Source organism: Rutilus rutilus (assembly GCF_951802725.1).
Source record: "Rutilus rutilus genome assembly, chromosome: 9".
Taxonomy (NCBI): domain Eukaryota; kingdom Metazoa; phylum Chordata; class Actinopteri; order Cypriniformes; family Leuciscidae; genus Rutilus; species Rutilus rutilus.
Genome location: NC_140223.1, coordinates 9,431,271 through 9,454,192, shown reverse-complemented (window position 1 = coordinate 9,454,192; position 22,922 = coordinate 9,431,271). Strand labels below are relative to the sequence as shown.

At 37.8% G+C, this 22,922-nt stretch overlaps 1 protein-coding gene across 1 annotated transcript; it reads right to left on the bottom strand.

The window, feature by feature from the left end:
• Positions 1 to 20,987: 20,987 nt before the first annotated feature.
• LOC311297661 (uncharacterized protein) lies at positions 20,988 to 22,266 on the bottom strand. The gene is made up of 3 exons (XM_084420049.1): positions 22,199 to 22,266; positions 21,891 to 22,012; positions 20,988 to 21,745 (listed from the first exon to the last, which is right to left on the bottom strand). The coding sequence occupies exons 1-3, from the start codon at positions 22,199 to 22,201 to the stop codon at positions 21,157 to 21,159; spliced, it is 714 nt and encodes a 237-aa protein (XP_084276175.1). The 5' UTR covers positions 22,202 to 22,266; the 3' UTR covers positions 20,988 to 21,156.
• Between the last annotated feature and the right edge of the window lie 656 nt (positions 22,267 to 22,922).

Below are 22,922 nucleotides of genomic sequence, written 5' to 3'. Positions count from 1 at the left end.
GCTGCATATGGTGGGTGTGAAGTGTACAAGCGAATGCAAGAAGTTCAGAAGGTTAAAGTGAATCAGGAAATCACGTATGCTGAAGCAGCCAGAAGAGTACCACAAAATGGACGAAAAAAGATGCCACAAAATGCAGTGAACAAGAGTAAAGACAATGATGGATGTGTAAAGTGTAACGGGATTCAGGAAGAAACATTGATAGTGAGCAAAATAGGCTTTGTGCTTTTCATGGCAGAAATCATTAACTGCACAGCCCAGACGACTAGCAGGACTGAAAGGATTAAGATTATAGTAAAAACTGCTGAGAAGTATTTGGATGTAAAAAGGTTACAGTGGGAAAATATTAGAGAAACCCTTGAGGAAACTCAACAATCACAGTCATGGGTTGGATCCTCTTAATGGTGTTAATAATACTCCAATGGAATGCCAGGAGCTTAATTGCGAATGGCCAGGAGTTTAAGAAGTATGTGGAAGATGTTAAGGAAAAACCCAATATTATATGTGTCCAAGAAACGTGGTTAATTCCCAGGCTAGATTTTATCATAAAAGGGTATAATGCAGTAAGAAGGGATAGAGAGAATGGGAAAGGTGGAGGGATCATGACTTTTATACAGAAAGGGCTGCAGTACAAGGAAATTAAGAAAGGAGAGGAATTGGAATATGTCACTGTGGAAGTGTGGGCAAAAGAGGGTAATATTAAAATTATACATTTTTATAACCCATGTAATCAGTTAAAAAGCAGCCAGCTTGAGGAAATTTGGAAAGATTTGGGGGGCAGAGTTATTTGGTGTGGGGATTTTAATGCACATAGCACTTTATGGGGTGATAAAGATGATGTAAATGGGAATGTGTTGGAAGAATTTATAGAAGAGAAGGAACTAGTATGTCTTAATGATGGAACTTGGACAAGGATAGATGTATCTAGGGGAAAAGAGTCAGCAATAGATTTAACCTTGGGCACGAGAAATGTGGCAGACAAATGTGAATGGGAGGTGTTAAGAGGAAATACAGTGGGTAGCGATCACTACCCTATAAAGGTACACATAGGTGTGGAGATGGAGAAAGAGAAAGAAGTGAAAGTAGAGAAGTGGTTTGTGGAGAAAGCTGATTGGAATAAGTTTGAAGAGCTAAGTGAGGAATGGCTATCATGTGTTGATGGTAGTGAAAGTATTGAAGTGTTAACTAGAGAAATAAGGTCAAGCATTATAGCAGCAGCGGATGCCACTATTCCAAAATCCAAACCTAAACGCTTGAATAAAATAGTGCCATGGTGGTCAAGAGAGTGCAAGGAAGCTGTTAAAGAAAGAAATAAGGCATTTAGATTACTTAAGAGGACACACAATTTCCAACATTTGATAGAATACAAGAGAACGCTAGCAATGGTAAGACAAAATGTCAGGAAAGCAAAAAGGGAGTACTGGCTGACGTTTTGTGACTCTTTAGGACGTACTACTCCAATAGAGAAGGTTTGGGGGATGATTAGGAAAATGAAAGGAAACGGTAGGGAATATGGATATCCTGTGATAATTGATGGAGATGACAGTATAACTTCTAGTAAGGAGAAAGCAGAAGTTATAGGAAAAACACTAACTAAAGTACACAGTTCAGAAAACCTTAGTTATGAAGAGAGAAAAGGGAGAGAAGAAACTGTGTCTAAATATCAAAGGGGATAGTGGTAAGGATGTCCTGTTGAAGTTGTATAATAAGATATGGATGGAGGGAGTTATCCCTAAAGAGTGGAAGGAATCTATCATTGTACCAATTAAGAAGCCAGGGAAAGACCCTCATAGTCCAAGCAGTTATAGACCTATAGCATTGACATCGCAGATGGGTAAGACAATGGAGAAAATGATAAATGATAGACTGATGTATTGGGTGGAGTCAAAAGGATTGTTGCAATGTTACCAGAGTGGCTTTAGAAGGGGAAGGGGTACTATGGATCCAGTGGTATGCCTGGAGGAAGCCATTAGAAAGGCTCAAGTGAATAAAGAGACTGTAGTGGCAGTGTTTTTTGACATAGAGAAAGCCTATGACATGATGTGGACAGAAGGACTATTAATTAAATTAAATCAGATGGGAGTTAGGGGACGGATGTATCAGTGGGTCAGAGACTTCTTATCTGAAAGAACAGTGAGAGTTAAAATTGATGGGGAAATAAGTGAGAGTTTTAGAGTAGAAAATGGAACCCCTCAAGGAAGCATTGTGAGTCCTTTATTATTTGTAATTATGATAGACCAGATATTTAAAGACTTGCATGGCCTAGATGGAGTAGCGTTATTTGCGGATGATGGTGCAATGTGGAAGAAGGGAAGGAACATTGAGTTTATTGTGCGTAAGATGCAAGATGCTGTGAATGCAGTTCAGCAATGGGGAGTGAAATGGGGGTTTAGAATCTCAATAGAGAAGACAAAGGTTATGTTCTTTACAAGGAAAAAAATTTGCAGAGAATTAAAAATAATGGTGTTAGGTAAAGAGTTGGAGAGGGTTGAGATCTTTAAATATCTGGGAGTCTGGTTTGATAAGAGGTTAACATGGGCATGTCACATCCAAAAGATGGTAGAAAATGTAAAAGGATACTAAATGTCATGAGGTGTCTATGCGGGATAGATTGGGGTGCTACAAGGTCAGCATTGAAAACCACTTATACAGGTCTAATGAGATCAGTGTTTGACTACGGCTGTATAGCATATGGATCAGCCTCCAAGACAAGCTTGAGCAAACTTGATGGTATGCAAAATCAAGCAATGAGGATAATTAGTGGTGCAATAAAAACTTCTCCAGTAGCTGCAATTCAAGTAGAGGTGGGTGAGATGCCACTGCATTTGAGGAGGGACCAGCTAGCACTGGTATACTGGGCAAATATCAGGGGTCATAAAGAGAACCACATGTCTCAGACAGTATTAAGAGAATGTCAGGAAAAAGAAAGTATGAAAGTTAAAAGTTATGGATGGGTTATAAAAGATAAGGTGAATAACATGGGAATTGGGTCAATGAACATCAGCCCTACAGTGGCATATCCAGTAGTGCCTCCTTGGATGTTGGACGAATTGAGGGTTGATTTAGGACTGTTGGAGGAAAGAAAGAAAGATGGAGTGGATAAGTATGGGGTAAGAAATTATATAACAGGAAAATACAAAGAGTGTGTAAAGGTTTTTACAGATGCGTCTAAAAATATTGAAAAGAGAGTAGGGGTAGCTTATGTAATCCCTGAGATGGGAATAGCAAAGGCAAAAAGGATAAATGATGACCTATCAGTGTATACTGCTGAACTGGTTGCCATATGGTTAGCACTCGTGTGGATAGAGTCTAACAATTATCTGCAGGCAGTGATTGCCTCTGATTCAAGTTCAGCAATGTTTAGTGTTCAGAATTATCGGTCTGATTCAAGGGAAGATATTTTAATCGAAATTTTACAGCTGGCAAGTGGAATACAAGCATCAGGAAGGAGGGTGACATTCTTATGGGTTCCAGCCCATATAGGAGTAGAGGGTAACGAACTGGCCGATGAGCATGCAAAGAGAGCAACAGACAAAAGCAATATAGATGTAGATGTAAAGTACAGTAAAGCAGAAACAAAAAGTATAGTAAAGGCGAAAACGATTAAAAAGTGGCAACATATTTGGGATAATGGGTACACAGGAAGACATCTTTATAGGATACAAGGGAAAGTGGGAAAAGACACACAAATAACCAGATCAAGACAGGAAGAAATTATACTAACAAGGATGAGGTTGGGTCATACAAAGTTGAATAGTACAATGTTCTTAAGAAAAAAGCATGGAGATGGAAATTGTGAGTATTGCCAGAACAATATACCTGAAACAGTAGAGCATGTAATAATGTACTGTCATAAATACAATGAGGCAAGGCAGAGGCTTGTTAATGAGTTGAAATCAAAGAAAATGTCTTTCGAAATTAAAACACTATTGAAAAGAAGCTCAAGGGAAAATGTTGATTTATTATTTCTTTTTTTGAAAAGTACAGGCCTGTTAAAAAGGATATAAGGGTTTTTTTTTTTTTTTTTTTTTTTTTTTTACCCATTCAGACCCTGCGTCCATTACAATGGACATCACATGTCAACCCCCCTTTTTTTTACTTCTGAAGCATTTCACCTAGTTTAAAGCCTGCAGTCCATTAGATTGGACGCTTGTCATCCAATCAAATGGCAGTAAAGCTCTGCATGTAGTAATTATAAAAAAAAAACACTACTTTGAAGAGAAGCATGTCAGCACTTCACTCCAAACACAGAAGCAAGCAACATTTTATAGGGTTTTATTTAAATTTTTTGATATGTTTGTCAGTATTTCATAGTTTGTATGTAAAATAGAAAGATTGAACTAATTAAAGTTAAAAATCGATTGTAGAATTTCAAATTTTAAATCAGGATTTTTTCAAATGTGTCTGTCCATTAGAATGGACAGTGGGTTCAAAAGCCTGTTACTGAAATCACATTCCAGTAATTGAAGTCCAGTAATGCTGATTGAAATTTCTTGTATAAAAAATCTATATCACAGTACCGATACATTTTTTAAACTTTTTCATATGCAGAATATATAGTTCTTGAAGTGCTTGAACATATAGCTGATGGAAGTATCTCAGATGTTGACTTTATGTGGAGTGATGTTGAGGAAGATGGAGATGTAAGAAAAATATCCGTATAAACTTTATAAATAGCTTCCGGCCAAACGAAACATACAGATTTGACATAAATCTAAAGCGTAACTTGAAAATGAATTATTTTTCTTACACAAACGCATCGATTCGCTTCAGAAGGCCTTTATTTACCCCCAAGAGCCGCATGGAGCACTTTTATCATGGATGGATGCACTTTTATGGACTTTCAACACAGAAACAACCATTCACTGCCATTTTAAAGCTTGGAAGCTAGGACATTTTTTAATATATCTCCGATTGTATTCGTCTGAAAGAAGAACGATGTCACCTAGGATGGCTTGAGGGTGAGTAAATCATGGGCCAATTTAAATTTTTGGGTGAACTATCCCTTTATAGGTATAGTACACCAAAAAATTATATTTGTCATCACTTACTCATCCTCATGTTGTTCCAAATCTGTATGAGTTTCTTTATTTGGCTGAACACAAAAGAAGATATTTTGAAGAATGTCGGTAACTAGACAGTTGACAGTATAGCCATTGATTTCCATATTTTTTCCCACTATAGCCTATATGTCCTAATAACTACATATTATATTATGATATAATATTATCATTATTAGTAATTATTTTGAAAATTATAATAATATTTATCAGTAATAATGTATCAATATAGATATTACAGTACAATACCGTATAATTAATTACAGCAAAAGCAGATCAAATGATGAAATACAGTACAAATACAGTAAAGTACTATTTGGTAGTTTACAGTACTGATCTTGTGTACTGTAAAGTGAATTACAGTACAGTTACTGGAAATCGAAATACATGCATCATGCATGGCAACCGTGCTGCCAGTAATGTACTGTAGAAATACAAGAAAATCGTTAACAGAGAAATTGTTTCAAAGATGCACACAGGAAATTACTCTAACGTGAATGCGTTGATTGATTCCTAGGTTTATTTTGTTATAAATAAACAAATGTGCGATCTATAAAGCAAAAACCTTACAATTAAAGTTGAAATGTTGTAATGTTCAAGTTTTTGATCTAAAAAAAGAAAGATGCGCAAAGAAAATGACTCTAACATGACCATATTGATTGATTCTAAGATATTTAGTTTGTTACAAACAATGTGCAATCTGTAAAACAAAAACCTCAAAATTATAGTTGAAATGGTATACTGTTGGAAAGTTTTTGACCTTGAGAAAAAGCTTTAAGTATATACTAACAATTTTTATGTTTATTATTTAATTTTATGTTGGTACATTTTTGTGAAGTACACCTGTTTTGACGTGACGTCCATTGAAATGGACAAAAAAAATTACAATTAAAGCCAAACATTTTTTTTTTTTTTTTTTTTTGGTCTCATTTATAGAAGCCTCATGAGCTGGGAAAATGTACTTTTATATTTTTCAGAAACCTAAAACATAATTCAGGTCTGAAGGGGTTAAGTTTAAGTTTACGTGGTAAATATACCATACGTGCTGGTATATTTAGTTTAAGGAATAGCTAGTAACTCCCGTGCCTACTCCAATCCAGTGGTGGCGGTAATGCACAAGAAATAGTTGCAAACCGCCAATCAAAAAGAAGAAGAAGAAGAAAAAGAAGAAGAAATATTGTCGAAGACTAGCCTGGGTTTCCCCATACTGCCTTGAGCAGCGCGATTTTATTCACGCTGCAAGGTAGTCTGGCTACCATGGGCTAATTTTTCCCCTGAAATAGGGAACCAATCACAGAACGGGGAGGGAGCAGCAAGACGATGACGAAGTATATGCGACACACCGAAGCAGTTTGTTTATCTATGGATCCAACATGACAGACGTAAAAATATATGCATATTTAGTTTAGCAAGCAAACACATCTACAAAAATATGCCTGTATTTCAAGTTGATAAAATAATTTAAAATCCACATCAGTTTATTTGTGCCGACGCGCCACCCCTCCCAGGATCTATAACGTTACCTAGGCTACTTCCACTTTTAAAAATTCATCATAACCGCGCGCGCGATCTGCTTGCAGTCGTCGAGATGGATGCTGAGGAGTTGAAGAAAAGAATAGCTAGTGGAGATTGTAAAGTTGTCGACAATACGTCATCAAAAATCAAGTCCAGTGTGTGGGAGAAATTTGGAGTTATCTGAAGAAAATATTGTAAAAAGCTTTGCTGCAAACATTTTCGTGTTGGATAGCCGCAAATGTGGAACTTCATCCCTGAGGAAGCACACAGATAACTGGTAACAAAGCCGTTCTATCGAACGGTATTTTTCATATTTAACACTGTTAGTATGTGTGGTGTGCAGGGCGTGTTTGAACCCAAAATTGTCAGATGTAGGCTAGACGAAATTGCGTGGCATATAGTGTTGTAGCCGCGTCTGTTCGATTTGTGTGGTAACGTTAGCCATGTTCTTCATGTATCGGCCTTTTGACAGCTTCGGCTGAAGTTGTCCTTGTGTTAATTGTCGTGTAATAACTTCTGTATGACCTGGCAATAAACATTTTTGTAAGTGTCTATAATGTGATAGTCTAAACTGATTTTATTTCGGGTGCGGGTCGGGTGTCGGTTCTATTTTAAACGGGTCGGTGCAGATTTTTATTAGTGCTGCTGTTGGAAAACGGGTCGGGTGCGGATTTACAAAATCGGACCCGTGCAGGACTCTCTGGTGTACACATAAATCTCTGACCCATCGTCGTCTTCTTCGTTGAATATCTGTCGCTCTACTTACGTCATCTGGTATAATTTGAAACGATTGGCTATAAGCTACGTACAGGCGCATTTGATAGACATTTGTAGCGCCCAATAAACGGCTCTGGGCATTCGTAAACCACGCCTCAAATACGAGAAAATGAACATGTAGTATCCAGACCACGTCTCAAAGAGAAAGTGGTCTGACGTTAGCCAGGCTAGTCGAAGACTGCAGCCAGTAGGCTACTCCTGTTTTACAGCGTCTCTTGTTGTTATTTTACAGTGCTGGCCAGTGTTGTAGGCTACATTCAGCTTACTCTCTCAGGCTTCCCAGACTTGAGGAGGGTAACATAAACACTACATTCACATTCACCAATCGGAATGAATTCAGTTAGATTGAAACAAATGGTGTGCATGTAAACAAAGAATGGCGACCGCAGAAAGCAAAAGCTGAATCCTGGACATTTTTGGACGATCTTGATGGCCGGACATGTCCGGGCAACGTGATCTCATGAGAATACATGTGTATTTTTACGTAAAGTATAATTCTACCATTTATACACACAGAAACGTATAATACTGATGTATTTACAGCACTAAAACGTAAAATATTTACGTATTAACAGCACAAAAACGTAAATTATTTACGTATGAACAACTTTACCGACATACATATTTGTACGTATTCTTATTTATGCATATTAAAATCGTGGAATTAATCTTTTGACTCTATTGCATTCAAATGTCTTATCAATTACGTTTTCAGTCGCATTTATTTAATGCAGTTTAGCCTACTCAAGAAATATAACATTAAAATAACATTTCGCTCTGTTTTTGCTTTCTGCTGCCTCGTTTCGGAGGATTAGCCTACATGCAGTTAAACAAGAATACACTTTAACAAGTTTGGTTTGCTGCTTTGATAATCTGTATTGTAAAAAGCGCTATATAAATAAAGGTGACTTGACTTTATTTTTTTTAGTTTTTAGATAAGTAAAATGTACATATGTGGCTTGAACAACCAGATACATTAACACCACCTGACTTGAGTGATTGGTTTGCAATAGAATGTGTTTTGCAGGGCATTTACACCTGGACCTGGTCTTTTCTCTGATCAGTGAAAATTCATATAGTGGACAAGTGTAAAGAGGCCCAGAGTAACATGAACCAGCTCCCAATGACTGCAGCGAGAGTGTAACCTTTGATCTGTAAGGGCAAAGGTCAAGGGTGGCACCAGCTTTCTCTCATCATCTCTAACCACACAAAGTGTAATACTGGGGGTCTAGTTGTGTTCTGTCTAATTGTGCCTAGTTCCACATGGAAAGCATGAAGGCTGTCTTTATAGATGCTATAATGTTATGTCTTTCTCCAAATGTGCTCAGCTTTTCTGCATTTTCTTTTCATACTTTGAACTGCTTTTGCGTTTCTTCAAGGTGCTTTAGGTCTGCCAATCTTCTGATCTTTAAAGGAACGATGACATCAATAACATTCTTAACTTTTGAGTCAAAAAAATCAAGGATAAAATCAGCAGAGTCAGCTGATATGCTTGGTGTCAAAGTTATAGCCTTCATAAAAAGCACACTAATGTTCTTGTTTATGCATCTCTTTCTGGTGGAGACAGATCAAGCTTTATTGGCAGGAGAGATCAATATATCAGAGAAAATACTGAAATGATCAGGTCAGCTACGTCCTTATAACAGTGGGTGAAATGTTTAGACCCTTACTGATAAGTGAATCTAGAGTGTGTCCATGATTGTGTGTGGGTCCATGTAGATGATAAGTCAGATCAAATGTGTTTAGAAGAGTTATGAGTTATTTTGCAGACAGTATTGGTTTCAGCATTATCTATGTGAAATATTAAAAACCCCAACTAAAAGAACATTCAAACTCGGAAAAAACTGATAGACATCTATAAATGGAGCAGCTATGCATCCACCTCACCTAACTGCTCTGCAGACACTTATAAAAGTAAAGTTAGCTCATTTAGAGGTTTTTCGAACTGAGTGGAAAGACAGATGTGTTGGAAATTCACCAGTAAATTAAGGCCACTCAATAAAAAAAATGTATATCATTTATTTGTATGAAATCTTAATGCAGGGTAGTCTCTTATAACCAAAGCATACCTCAGAGAGTTACAAAATGAGCTCCAGGTAAAACAGAATTTATGCAGTATAATCATACATATTACTGTAAAGCCTGCACAAATAAAATAAAAAAGCTAAAGACATCAAAGAGTAAAAGAAAGAAAGAAAGAAAGAAAGAAAGAAAGAAAGAAAGAAAGACAGAAAGAAAGAAAGAAAGACAGAAAGAAAAAATTGTATTAGCCTAGACTTGCAGGTTATTCGCTCATTGCTTGCTCTGCTGTGCCCATCTATTTATCTGAATGTCTGTAATCAATCAGGTAAAACAGCTCAGATGAGTTATATTTCACTGTTTTGAAAATGTGAACTGTTGCAATTAATGTTTAACATTGAAACTTCATTACCTTTTCAAAATAATCCATTAAAAGAGTTGCGATTTGAGGAGCGAGCACTAATATTGTCTCCAGGCCACGCCCACAACAGGGGAAATATAATGAATATTAATGTATACCCACTGGTTTTTCACAGGAATTCCAGAAAACGAAAGAGCTGCATGGACACACAAATCGGATTTGAACACTTGCAAAACGCAGTGTGGACATCAATAATTTTAGATCAGATTCCAATCGGATAACCAAATAATCAGATTTGGACTGACAGTGTGAACGTAGCCACAGAGTACGTCCAGATCGGTTTCAGAATGATGATCAAAAAACTGATAAGAGTAGATCGAGTCCATCAACACACCCAAAGCTTCACAGTTGTTTCCTCTTAATGGATTCGGCATTTCATTCAGTAACGTTAGAAAGTTTTAATTTGTTGTTTGATTTTTGGTGATCGCGTTGTTTTACATTTGCATAAGCAAATCTTGTATCACTTGTTTCTACTACTTCTTCACCAGTGTTATGATCAGGACATTCTTTACTCTTTCAGAAAATGGATGTGTAATAGCGCCCCCTACTGTATAACAGTGAAAACATGGATAACCAGAAAATTTTGGCAATGGCGGGAAAGAGTAAAGTAGACTTGAAATAAATTCCTATGTACACAATCAGTGGACAAGCCTACTCAAAAAATCATATCTGTTTTCTTTCTAAATCATTGTCATACATAAGTTTATAAGACAGTTTATAAAGTTTATAAAACTATGTGCAAAAAAGTATCTAATAGGCTACTGAATCAAAAGATTAAACACAACTACAAGCCAAGTATACTTATAATACTTAATTATAGTTTTAAGTATATCGCAATCAAAAGATTGAGTACAAGTATAGGCCAAATATACTTAAACCTTTAAGTCAGTATAAGCCAAGTACACTTAAGTGCAATTTTAAGTGAGATGTACAGAATGTATATTTCTGAGAAGTACATGTAGACTGAAAGTATACTTTCTGTTTTTTAGTTTAAAAGAAGTATACCAATAGCACACTTGAATAAACAAATTTCCGTAAGGGAAGACAGTCTTTGTCCAAATATGTGACTGTGATGTACCTTAGATATTTCTCTGAGCAGCAAACAGGACGTGGATCCACGACAGTCAGTCAACACAAGAAACTTGAGGAATCTTGAGAAAAATACTCAGTGTGAAACTGTGAGCTTTAAAAAAAAAATTTAAAAAAAGTGTATTCTACAATGACTCCTATAGGCATTTAGACAATCAAGATCCTTCTAAGAGTGAGTAGCTACTTACTGCCTTATCTTGGATTTCACAGTCTTTCCGATGGACACTCGGTGTCGTCTTGTCACATGAGGTAGCTCTTAATATAGCATGAAGTATACGCTTGTCCTTACTCTGTTGTATAGCGGAAAGATACAGGTAAACCATAAAGATGACAACCATACATGTAGTAGATGTTTAAATATCAAGAACTTTAAGGCAGATGCACAGAAAACAAACAAACAGACAAATTACAGTAAAATGATAATGTTTAATAACATTTGGATTAAATAACTTACAGCTTCTAAAATAAAGGCAAAATCGATGTGTTTGCTTCTCCCATATTTCTCATTTGCTAATTGTATTGCCTTGTCAATAATATCTTTCTCCTGTTGGCTTAGTTGATCATATTCTTTGTTTCCCTCTGTTGACTCCAGCAGGACTAGAGCGTTCAGCAGTAACAGTAATCCTCTCATCTTGCACACTTCACAAATAACCAGCTCCTCAACACCACCAAAACGAAGGAGCTCATCGTGGACTTCAGGAAAGTGTCAAGAGGCACACACGACACCATCCACATCAATGGAATGGCTGTTGAGCGTGTCTCCAGTTTCAAGTTCCTGGGGATCCACATCTCGGCGGACATGACCTGGACAACCAACACCTCCAGCCTGGTCAAGAAGGCTCACCAGCGCCTTTTCTTCCTGAGGACACTGAGGAAGAATCAGCTTTCCTCCACTATCCTGGTGAACTTCTATCGCTGTGCAATAGAAAGCATCCTGACCAACTGTGCTACAGTGTGGTATGGGAGCTGTTCTGTTGCAGAGCGCAAGGCACTGCAGCGGGTGGTGAAAACCGCCCAGCGCATCACTGGGACTCCACTACCTGCCATCGAGCACATCCAGAGGAAACGCTGTCTGCATCGAGCTCGCAGCATCCTTAAGGACTCCTCTCACCCAGCCCACAGACTGTTTTCTCTCCTGCCCTCCGGCAGGCGTTTCAGGTGCCTCCGGACCAGGACCAGCAGACTAAAGAACAGTTTTTTCCCCAGAGCTGTCTCTTTATTAAACTCTAACCCTCATTGATCCCACTCCCCTCATATACTGATTGACTCTCCTCTCCCTCCTCACACCTGCCTCCATTTTGTTATTTGCAATACTATAATGTTCATTTGCACTGCTGACTGTTATTACAGTAACAACTGTTTACATATGCATCTTGCACTACTACCTTGACTGGAATATGCTCAATTTGCACTGCCGACTGTTTATTTACAGTACCGACTGTTTATATATACATTGCAATATCGTACCTTAACTGTAATATGCAATTACTTTCCACTGCACTTTCACTCGGATAGCTTCTGTCCAAACTTTATTTGCACTACTTTAAATCCATTGTTATACTGCTCATTAGCCTAACTTATACATATATCTATTTGTTAAATTCTGTTCATAGTAATAGCCATCTGTATATTATGCTCACATTCTGTTTATAGTAACAGCCATCTGTATATATATTCATAGTACATATCTATCTGTAAAATTCTGTTTATAGTAACAGCCATCTGTATATTATATTCAGTACATATCTATCTGTAAACATTCTGTTTATAGTAATAGCCATCTGTATATTATTATATTCAGTACATATCTAGCTGTAAACTCTGTTCACAGTAATAGTTATCTGTATATTATATTCATAGGACAATCTATCTGTAAATTTTTGTTTATAATAGTATTCAACTCTATATTTATTCAGTACATATCCATGTTCTGCACTTATGGAACCACTGTATATCCTGCACTTGCTGCTATTGCACTTCTGGTTAGACCTAAACTGCATTTCGTTGCCTTGTACCTGTACTTGTGTAATGACAATAAAGTTGAATCTAATCTAATCTAATCTTCTGCACTGGTTTAGTGGTTTGATCTTAGTCAGAACCAGTAACGTCTACACAGACCACAAACTGCTGTGATTGGTCAGCTTTGTAACCAGAGGCCCTCCCCACACTCTTAAGAGGAAATGTGTAGGAAAATTAACAAAAAAGTATCTCTAATTTACATATTTTGTATCAATATGAACTAAAAATGTGTAGAAAAAATAACCTATTTTACACATATTTACGTGTAGTTTAAAAATGAACACAACTGAGGAGCACATATTTAGAAAGATCTTGATAAATTATGTTCACGCCTCATTTCTTTACAGAGAATGATTGTATAATGTTCCACTAAATTCATTAGTAAAAGAACAATATAGCAAGGGCAGGACTTACTAGTGACATTAAAACACATTTTAGGCCTGATAAATGTATTGAAATAACACTTTGAGTGGGATAGAGCTGCACTATATATATAGGAATTATATGCTGAAGACATACTTCAAAATACTTGTAATGGCAGAGGAAGTACCTTGAACTCAGACTTCGATTGTATTTTAGGTATCACAGTTGTACTTGTACTTTGAGAGCATTGCTTGGAAATGTATTAATGTTTATAATCCCCTTACAATGGTCAACACACCAGGATTGAACTTTTGCTTTATACTGACATTTCATAGAAATTCCTTAGTTTACCAACAATTCATTTATATTGTGGATATATGAGTCTTAAGCTAGTAACGCCCGTTTCACACATATTCCGTTTTCACACATACTCCCTTTGCGGTGCGTTTTTTTCTTTTTCAGCACCCATGTTAACAGAGCTTTCACACTGCACGCGGATGCGGTCCGGCAATGCGTTCCACGTGCGGTGCGGATACAGCAGTGCAATTAAAAATTTTAATGCAAAAGAAAAGGCGTGAGAGTTGGCTGTTTTTGTCAAAGTTTTAATTTAAAATGTTTAAATATAAGTACGATTTTAATATAAGTACATGGTTAAATATTTTACCACTTGCTTGAGCAACTTAATATATAAACCTATATAGAAGTAACACACAGTGCACACGGAGTATGTGTGAAAGGACATCCATGACGGAGTCCCTCAAGGCTCAATTCTTGCGCCACTCCTGTTCAACCTGTACATGCTACCAATAAGCCAAATAATGAGAAAGAGACAAATTGCTTACCACAGCTATGCAGATGACACACAGATTAGCCCTATCGCCTAACGATTACAGCCCAATTGACTCCCTGTGCTAATGCATTGATGAAGTTAACAGTTTCAAAACAGTGTCAAAACTTTCTTCAGTTAAAGGGGTCATATAATGGTACATGCACTTTTACAAGTTGATTGTACTGAAATGTGCGTTGGCAGTGCCTGTACACAACCATCATAACATGATAAAAATCCATCCAGTGTTTTTTATTTATTATTTTTTTATCTTCTTATATGTCCCCCCCCCCCCCCCCCCCCCCTCTCAAATCAAGCTGTTCGATTTTGTGACGTCACAAAATCGACGCCCCTCCCACGATTGTTGATTTGACAACAGCGTTTCAACACAGACCCGCCCTCGCTCGTGAGCTTTATATTAATCTTTGCAAATCGCTTCCTGCACGCTTCACGATGAATGCGGATGTTTACACTCAGGGTACATTACGGCATGTTTTCTATGTACGACGTTCTCAATATAATTCATAATCCCACGTTTATAATGAACAACGCGTTATGGTTATTGTGTTATTGTGTTATTACAAACCATGTGTAGGCACAGAACAGAGGGGCGGGGTGAGCAAAGCTCATTATCATTTAAAGACACATGCACTTAAACGGCGTGCTGAAAACAGAGCTGTTTTTGACCAGGTAAAATAAGTGTTTTCTTACAATACTAATGAGAATTTTTAATTAAAGTACATTACAAACTTTTAATTTAGACCCTAAAGAATCATATTAGCTTGTACAAAAATGGTATTATATGACCCCTTTAAACAAAGACAAAACTGAAGTCATTGCGTTTGGAAACAAAGATAAAGTTCTCAAGGTAAATGCATACCTTCACTCTAGGGGTCAAACAACTAAAAATAATGTCAGGAATGTAAAATGTGCCTGGATGAGTGTGAGACCCTCGGCCTAAATTTTGTCTTTGTGTAACAGTCAAGATGCCATCGCAAGAAACATGCAAATGATTTGGTGAATGGTTGCCATGTGAATCTTCTCAGTGCTCACTATGTGTGAAGTTTCCACTCACACTGATCTTTCTAGAAAATAGTCCATAGTTTAACCACACACTTTATAAAAACAGAACTGTCCCTCTTTACAAAGTCTTATAGTCCTGCAAAAATTACCAGGCAAAATATTTTGTTACTTGTTATGATGACCAAAAATCACTAAAAGCTATTGTGCTAATTATACCTATTAAAGTTAACCAATGAATTTAACTCTAACCAATGTACTGTAAGCAGCAACCGTTACAAAAATGGAACCTGGATCAAACACATCACACACACACACACAACACAACACAACACAACACAAACACACACACAACACACACAACACACTCTGCTTCGCTATCTTTGTGGAGACTCTACATAGGCATTATGGTTTTTATACTGTACAAACTGTATATTCTCCCTTACACTAACCCGACCCCTAAACCTACCAAGAAAACTTTCTGCATTTAAATAAAATATAAACCTGTACACGTACACGTACACGTACACGTACACGCACACACACACACACACACACACACACACAGACGTACAAAACAGAGAAATGTAAAACAGCATCCTGGCTGATAAGAGCTTTAGATCTTGAATATAGCTTACTATTTTTAGAAGCTACTTTTGGTAACTTTTGGTAAGCAGTTTTTTTCAACTGCTAACAAGCATCGGCCACTTCTTAAGCCACTGTTAAAACTCTACACAGTCTTCATTACCAACATCAATTTTGGCCAAAAAGTTAATTTCACCTCCAAATCTCGCCTGAACCAACAAAGCTTTTCATTTATGTCTTAAAATATAAGCTCGTTCCAGCATAACACTGGAAACTAATCTCACTGGCAAAAGCATACATTCACTCATAATTCATTGACCTAACACTAACAAGAGGTAACATTAAAATAATGATGAATTTTTATTTTTATTCTAGAATAAGAATAACATATTTTCAGTTTACTGACTGTACTAGAAATGCTGCAACATGTTTTTCTATATCTTTGCATATGGTAATTTACTGGTAAAAGAATAAAACGTTGGCAAAAAAAAAATCTGCAATTCCAGGACTGAAATAATAATAATGTATGAGCAGTAGAATTTCTGCGACACCATTTATCAGCTTGTTCTGTTTGGCATTGTGAAAGCAGAAGTTGTGACCAATATTGGAATGTGTTGCAACGCCTTGCATTTGGACTTTTATCTTTGTACAGGTTTTGTGCTGTTTTTATCAATCTATTGTTATATGTTAGAGTCGTGTCAAGCCATAGGATGAGACACGCACCACTTGTATTTAGTCACACTCAGCTTCTGTGTCAAAAGATCAAATGTGTGAAATTATTTTTATATTTTTTATATATTATATCTATCATTGAATGTGTGAGCAGGGAAGAAGCAGCTTGCTGTGTTGCATGCTTATTTAGAAGAAAATACAATGTAATAAACTTATAAATATTAATAAACACCATCTTTTTTTTAATATAGTGCTTTGAGAAAACATTGCAAAAAAATGAGATTACAGTTTTTTTTTTCAATTGCTAACAAGCATCAATCAAAACGAAAGCCACATTTTCAAAACTCATTGTACATTCAGTGAAACAGAAGTCTATATTGACCCAGCTGTGAATCGATTTTCATAGCTTTCACACAAAATGCAGTCAATGACCATATTTTCCAAAATACTTCATGAACTGAAGTGAATGCATCTGCAAAACACTATTTCAATGCTAACACACTGCTTTCAAAACTGATACAACCACATTCAAAACATGATGGCAAACTGTGCATTTTCTGCAGTAATTATGTTAAAATTATATTAAGCATAAAAGCTTAGAAGAATATTTTCAATGAAATTAAATAATACAAATTCCAAACACAACTAATTGCAATTTCAGGTGAAAGTCTTCCCAGGTGTCCTATTTTAATCTCTATTACAGTAGTTTTTTTTGTTTTTTTTTATAATGTTTAATCATTTTAAGTTATCTTTTGGTAAATCGGGATGCATTCAGAATGATTTTGTTTGGAAACATGGATCAAGGAAGACACATTGAGGAAAGAAGAGTGGCAGAGAGAGGGAGGACTAGAATCCTCACAGTACTGTACATCCATCCATCCATTTTCCAAAATGGTCACTGGGAGGCTGGAGTTAGGCAGGAAAACACCCTGGACCAATCGCCGGTCCATCACAGGACGACACACTCGCACACATTCATAAAACACTCACACTACAGGCAAAGTTACAGTAAACAATTCACCTGTCCTGCATGTTTTTTTATTGTGGGGGAAACCCAGAACCCATCGTCTAATGCAGTGGTCTCAAACACGCGGCCCAAACGATATTTTGTGGCCCCCTATTTGACATCAAAGTTTAATGTTAGTGCGGCCCGTGCGTTGTTCTGAAACGTACTTTTTTGCCGAGTGGTTGTGTGTGTGGCGCGTTTTTTATTTATTTATCACTTATGGGCTACCGTAGATAGTCTCGTGACAGCTTTCCCCGGGCATTTGTTGTCAATAGTTGTCCTAGCCAACCGCGAAGTACCTGTTGAAGTGAATAGAAAATATATGCCATCACCCAGTTCCAGTCATGTCTCTCTCAAAACGTGCCGTGAAGATAAAGATTGGCGACGAGCACAGGCAATTTCAGGAAAAGTGGGAGACGGAATATTTTTTTGTCGAGCACAGGGGCACTCCTACGTGTCTCATATGCACAGAGAAAGTTGCGGTGTACAAGGAATACAACATCAGACGTCATTACTCAACTAGACGTGCTGAGGAGTATATAAAATACCAGGGAGAAGAGAGAAAGAACCGGGTTGCCAATCTTAAAAAATGTCTATTGAGGCAACAAGATTTATTCAAGAAAGCAAAGAAAGAGAATGAAGCAGCAGTCGAAGCTAGCTACGTGGTGAGTGAAATGATTGCGAAGTCCGGTAAGCCATTCAAGGATGGCGAGTTCATCAAAAAGTGCATGTTACTAGCTGCAAGTAAAGTCTGTCAAGAAAAGAAGGGTCAGTTTAGCAACATCAGCCTTTCAGCTAACACAGTGGCAGAGCGCATTTCTGACCTGTCAGAAAACATATATGATCAACTGCGTGAGAAAGCCAAACGTTTTTGTGCGTACTCAGTCGCTCTTGATGAGAGCACAGATAACACTGACACCGCGCAGCTCGCAGTATATGTCCGTGGTGTTGACGACAATTTTGAAGTGATCGAGGAGTTGCTCGCTGTGATTCCAATGCATGGTCAGACCACCGCTCAGGAGATATTCCGCCAGCTGTGTGGTGCTATTGAGGATGCAGGTTTGCCATGGAAGAGTTTTGCTGGAATAACGACCGACGGAGCGCCATCAATGACAGGAAGGAAAAATGGACTGGTGGCACTTGTTCAAAGAAAACTGGAAGAGGAGAATGTGGAGGAGGCCATTGCTCTGCACTGCATTATCCATCAGCAGGCCCTTTGCGGCAAATGCCTGAGGTTTGACAATGTGATGTCTGTTGTTGTGAAATGCATCAACCATATCAGATCTAGGGGCTTAAAGCACCGGCAGTTCCGTGCCTTTTTGGACGAAATAGAGTCAGAATATGAGGATGTGCTCTACTTCACAGAGGTACGTTGGCTCAGTAGGGGAAACGTCTTGAAGAGATTTTTTTGAGTTGAGAGCAGAAGTGAAAGCCTTCATGGAGAAGGATGGGATGGCTGTTCCTTTGTTAAGTGATCCCAAATGGCTCATGGACCTAGCTTTTCTTGTTGACATCACACAGGAGCTGAATGTACTGAACAAGAAGTTACAAGGCCAGGGGCAGCTTGTGAGTGCTGCCAATGACAACGTGAGGGCATTCTCCACAAAACTTGTGTTATGGAAAGCCCAGCTCTCTCAGTCAAACCTCTGCCATTTTCCAGCATGCAAGGCACTCATGGATGTGGGCACAACATTCATTGCTGAGAAGTATGCTGATGCCATTATGAATGGAATTTGATCGCAGGTTTGCAGACTTCAAGACGCACAGAGCCACTTTTCAAATTTTTGCTGACCCCTTCTCCTTCGAAGTGCATGATGCTCCTCATGTACTTCAAATGGAGCTCATTGACCTGCAGTGCAATTCTGAACTCAAAGCCAAGTTCAGGGAGGTGAATGGAAACGCAGACAAGCTTGGACATTTTTTGAGAGAATTGCCACCCACCTTCCCTGAGCTGTCCAGGATGTTCAAGCGGACAATGTGCCTTTTTGGGAGCACATATCTATGTGAAAAGCTCTTCTCCACCATGAATTTCAATAAGTCAAAGTACAGGTCCAGACTTACTGATGAGCATCTTCAAGCCACACTGAGGGTTTCAACCGTTTCCTCCCTCAAGCCAAATGTGTCTCAGCTGTGTGAGAGGAAGCGCTGCCAGGTCTCTGGCAGCAAGGAGTAGGCAAGAGAAGCCTATGTTCTGAAGAACCGTTCATGTTCAGAAGGAAAGTTCATGTTCAGAAGGACAGCTCATTAAGAACCGATCATGTTCAGAAAGGAATGTTCAAATTCAGAGGAACAGTTCGTGTTCAAAAGAAACATTCATGTTGAAGAACTGTTAATAATAGATTGAGAAGATTGGATCAGCAGTGCTCTTTTTTTTTTTTTGAAAAAACTTGAAACACTTTTTTTGTGGAATACTTGATGCGGCCCAGCCTGACCCAGACTCTACCTCCAGCGGCCCCCGGGTAAGTTGAGTTTGAGACCCCTGGTCTAATGAGTGTCAATTTCTGCTGCAAATTTGGCGTGAACTACATGAAAGTATGGATCCATCCTGCCTTCTATCAGCGGTTCAGGCTGCTGGTGGTGTAATGCTGTAATGGGATATTTTTTTGCCACACTTTGGGCCTTTTAGTGTCAATAGAGCATCATTTTAATGCCACAGTCTACCTGGGTATTGTTTCTGACCATGTCCATCCCTTTATGTCCACAGTGTATCATATTTGAATAGCTACTTCCAGCAGGATAACACGCCACATCACAAAACTCAAATCATCTCAAACTGGTTTCTTGAACATGACATTGAGTTCACTAAACTCAAATGTTCTCACAGTCACCAGATCTCGATCAAATAGAGCAGCTTTGGGAAGTGGAGGAACGGGAGATTCACATTCATGGATGTGCAGCCGACAAATCTGCATGATGTTATTGTGTCAGTATGGACCAAAATCTCTAAGGAATGTTTCCAGCACCTTATTAAATCTATGACATGAAGAATTAAGGCAGTTCTGAAGGCAAAATTGTAAAACCCTGTACTATCAAGGTGTACCTAATAAAGTGGCCAGTGATTTTCCTACCTAAGGAGAGCTGTCTGTTAGGCCAAAGTTTGCTCATGGAGAGATACGGCAACACTGTTTGACATTCGGTTTGGTCCATGTGAAGGATCTGCATGGCAGTTTTTTACCAGTCGATACAGTCATGCATTAAACTCTCACCCTTACTGTCTAAAACTATAACTACACTGAAAGCTGTTGCAATCATCATCAATTTGTGTATCTGCTTTTTCTCATAGTTATATGAAATAGTCTGTTTATTTTCTGTACTGCACTTAGCCTCATTTTCCACTTTTTTTTTTCCGGTTTGTTAACTTAGAAAGCGATTTCTGTTTTGTTTGTTTAATATAAACTCCTGATGCCGCCACCCACTGTGTCTGTCTTCGTTCACCCCGACAGCTGCATAAAGCTTGTTTTCCTTGTCAGTAATGTTAACAATGCACCAGAGTTGTCAAATAAATACAAACACCCATACATCTGCAGTGTTCACAATAAACAAACTTTTGCATTATGACTCTCCATTTTGACTTTTTATGACCCACACCATCTTGAAAAAAAAAACATAAACACAAAGTTTGCCAGGCAGAAGTATTTTATTAGTTCAAGTTGGAAGCAAGATTGTTTTTGAAATGCATTTTACTACTACATCTAAGCATAATGATTATCAAAACAAAGGAAAGCAGATCTCACTAATACAGAATCACATGGGTAAGAGGTGAACTTTACTCCAGTTAGATCTCTCTTTAAGGCAGACAGTGCGCATCTATGGGAGTGTTTCCTTCCCCTTTACAAGCATAACACTCATTCTCACTCTCACAGCGGAAGAGAGGGACATGAGCCACAATCTGCTTAAATGCAGTCTGAAGATCTTTTTTAATGTCAAACTTCCAGAAATCTTTGAAGACAAAAGCTTTAATTCCATCATGTTCTTTCCATTTCTTCAGAGCATTTATAATGTTGTGACTGCTTGACGGATTCAGACACGTGTCAACACAGGGAGATTCAAAGGTGTAGAAAACAGAGCAGCCGTCTTTTCTTTTATTCAAAAGTTTGCTCATAGGCGAGTTGTCAGCAGGATTCAGCAGGAGAGACTCTGAATGCATGTTGTATTGCTTCTTTTTACCAATTACAACTTTCCTAGTTCCAGCAGCGATGAGCTCTGAACCTTGGTAAAGTGCGTTTGTTTCATCAGTAATAGCATTTTTCGCATTCACAGCATTCTCCTGAGTCAGGAAGGTGTTCAGATTGAAGTTCTGTTGACACTGATCCTTCGGCACATTGATGGCGGTGGCGTACTGACGGGGATGTCCATCTGTATCGACTCTCTTATAGCTGGAAAACAGTAAACAAGATCAAGTATTGACTAATGACACACTGCCATGTTTTCAATCCATGACATTTTGACCGACTGCTTCTCATTTCTCTACTTTCTCATTGCTTAACTTTAAACTTTTCCAACTTTTGGAAACAGACTTACTTCTTTTCAAAGAAGTTAATAATACGGGCGAGAGTCTTGATGTCCACAGTGTCTTCAACACTTTCTGTCCAGTCGGGAAGCAGGAAGAGCAGCAGGAGTTCACTCAGAAACACAGTGAACTTCTAAAGTCACAAAACAACACACACACACACACACACACACACACGCACAGAGAAAAACTAAATAAATGGATAAATATTAAATGCATATTCATTATAATCGAAAAACAAGCCCATTCAAAAGACCTGTACTTTTACCTCCCACTGACACCACATCTTAATAGTTGCTAAATCTTGAATGTGACTGACCATGTTTGTTGTTTCAAATCTTCAAGCCCAGAGATGCTCTGTGAGTCTTCAAAGAAGAAGGAGTGATAAGAGTGAAAGAGAAACGGGGATGGGATTTATTCTGAGTCTAGACCAGCCCTCTTCTTAAAAAAAAAAAAAAAAAGACCACAAAATGACTAAGAAAACTGCCTTAATCACTGATTTTCACAGTCTTGAATAATTCCATTGACCTTTTTTGTTTGTATGGTATAAGAAATATTACATTATATATTTTAATAAATGTCTCAATGTTTTAAACATATTTGCCAATTTCTTTGGAATTTGAAGCAATATGTCACTCTGAATCTCTGAATATGTGACACCTGAAATCTGTGGCCTGCAGGAATCATGACCCTGCAGCATTTACTGGTTCTGAAGCAATCATGAAGATTCACTTTCACAGTTTAAAGGGTTTCCACTATTCTGCTTCTTATACTTTTTAACTAAAAATGCATTCTAAGGAGTGGTCTAATTTTCCGTTGTTCTAGTTTTCAAGCTTTTTTCGTGTTTTTTTTTTTATTATTTTTTTATGTCATGACTTTACTTGAGGAGGCACATTATAATTAATTCATTATTAACTAACCATACACTAACATCAACTAATGGCTTGTTAATGCATGACTGTGTCATGACTTTACTTGAGGGGACACATCATAATTAATTCACTGTTAACTACTTACCAATATTAGCTCATGATTTATCATAA

What these genes read in the sequence shown, in the direction of transcription:
- LOC311297661 (XM_084420049.1), bottom strand. An exon ending in ATTAACTTCTTTGAAAAGAA is followed by an intron (nt 21,746 to 21,890) that starts GTAAGTCTGTTT and finishes ACTGTTTTCCAG; the next exon opens with CTATAAGAGAGTCGATACAG.